We start from the raw sequence: 1,050 nt of genomic DNA on the forward strand, positions 1-1,050 counted from the left end.
TACCATCTATATTCAGTACCTGTATTCATGGATGACTCACATATTTCAACTGGCTGAATGAAATCTTGACTCAACTTTGACCAGGTTTGAAATTTAAACTCTGGATGAGATAGATGGATTGGCTATATTATGTTTGATATTTCAATCAAAGAGAAACTCCTTTTTTTTTTTTTTTACAATCATGGAATAAACATTTTTTTCTTTCAAATTCAGAAAAAGAATATCTATGTATTACAAATGATTATACATTGTGGCACAGACTTCTAGTAATTTACACCTATTTCTTCTTCTTTCTAGATAGACAGACTGTATTTCTCAACCTCCTTGGCAGTTAAGTATAAGGTGACTGAGCTTTAGCTCCAGGCCTGGCCTACAGCAACTTTCTTCTCATAATCCTCCATCCTCTTCTGCAGCTGGATGCAGCTGGACACTGGCCACAGGGGATGATAAAAACACAGATGGAATAAGCCTGCATCCCTGAATCTCTACAAGGAGGAATGTTATTTATCAAGAAGAAATGCTCACATAAATGAGAGGGAAAAAAATTCTATTTTATTAAGTCACTGAAATTTAGGGGTCTATTTGTTACCACAGTTAGTATTACATTAACTAAAACATGTGCAATCATTAACAATCTTCCAATTGTCAATATGAAATGTACTATACTTACAAATTGAGGTTTGTAATATGCTGGACCTAGTGTACTATCACTAGCAGGTGGAAAACATTTCGTAATACTGTCATCCTCATTAATATGATAACCACACGACTTCCCACAAGAAGGAATTGAAGGAACATCAACACTTTTAGTAACTGTAGGTACTCTTGAAATTTTCTGTAAGGAAAACATTTTATATTATTGACTCAAGGCAAGAGAAGAGGAAATGAAGAACCAAATATTAAAATTTACTAAAAGGCAACTATTAAATATTGATTTAACAAGTTTCATAATATAAACCAAAAATGTTTGTTTTGTAAAAGTAATGTAAAGGAGTGAATTCAAGTCTCATCTCATCTTATAAACCAAGAGAATATATACCATTACTATTA

The 1,050-nt window shown here is 32.5% G+C and overlaps 1 protein-coding gene across 1 annotated transcript in view; it reads right to left on the reverse strand.

The window, feature by feature from the left end:
* Nucleotides 1-1,050, reverse strand: part of STPG2 (sperm-tail PG-rich repeat containing 2) — a 278,632-nt gene that overhangs the window by 254,727 nt on the left and 22,855 nt on the right. Inside the window, 1 exon segment of the mRNA XM_012641065.1 lies at nucleotides 671-920. Coding sequence (XP_012496519.1) covers nucleotides 671-920 — 250 coding nt within the window.

Source organism: Propithecus coquereli, unplaced genomic scaffold (assembly GCF_000956105.1).
Source record: "Propithecus coquereli isolate 6110/MARCELLA unplaced genomic scaffold, Pcoq_1.0 Scaffold161, whole genome shotgun sequence".
Classification (NCBI taxonomy): Eukaryota; Metazoa; Chordata; class Mammalia; order Primates; family Indriidae; genus Propithecus; species Propithecus coquereli.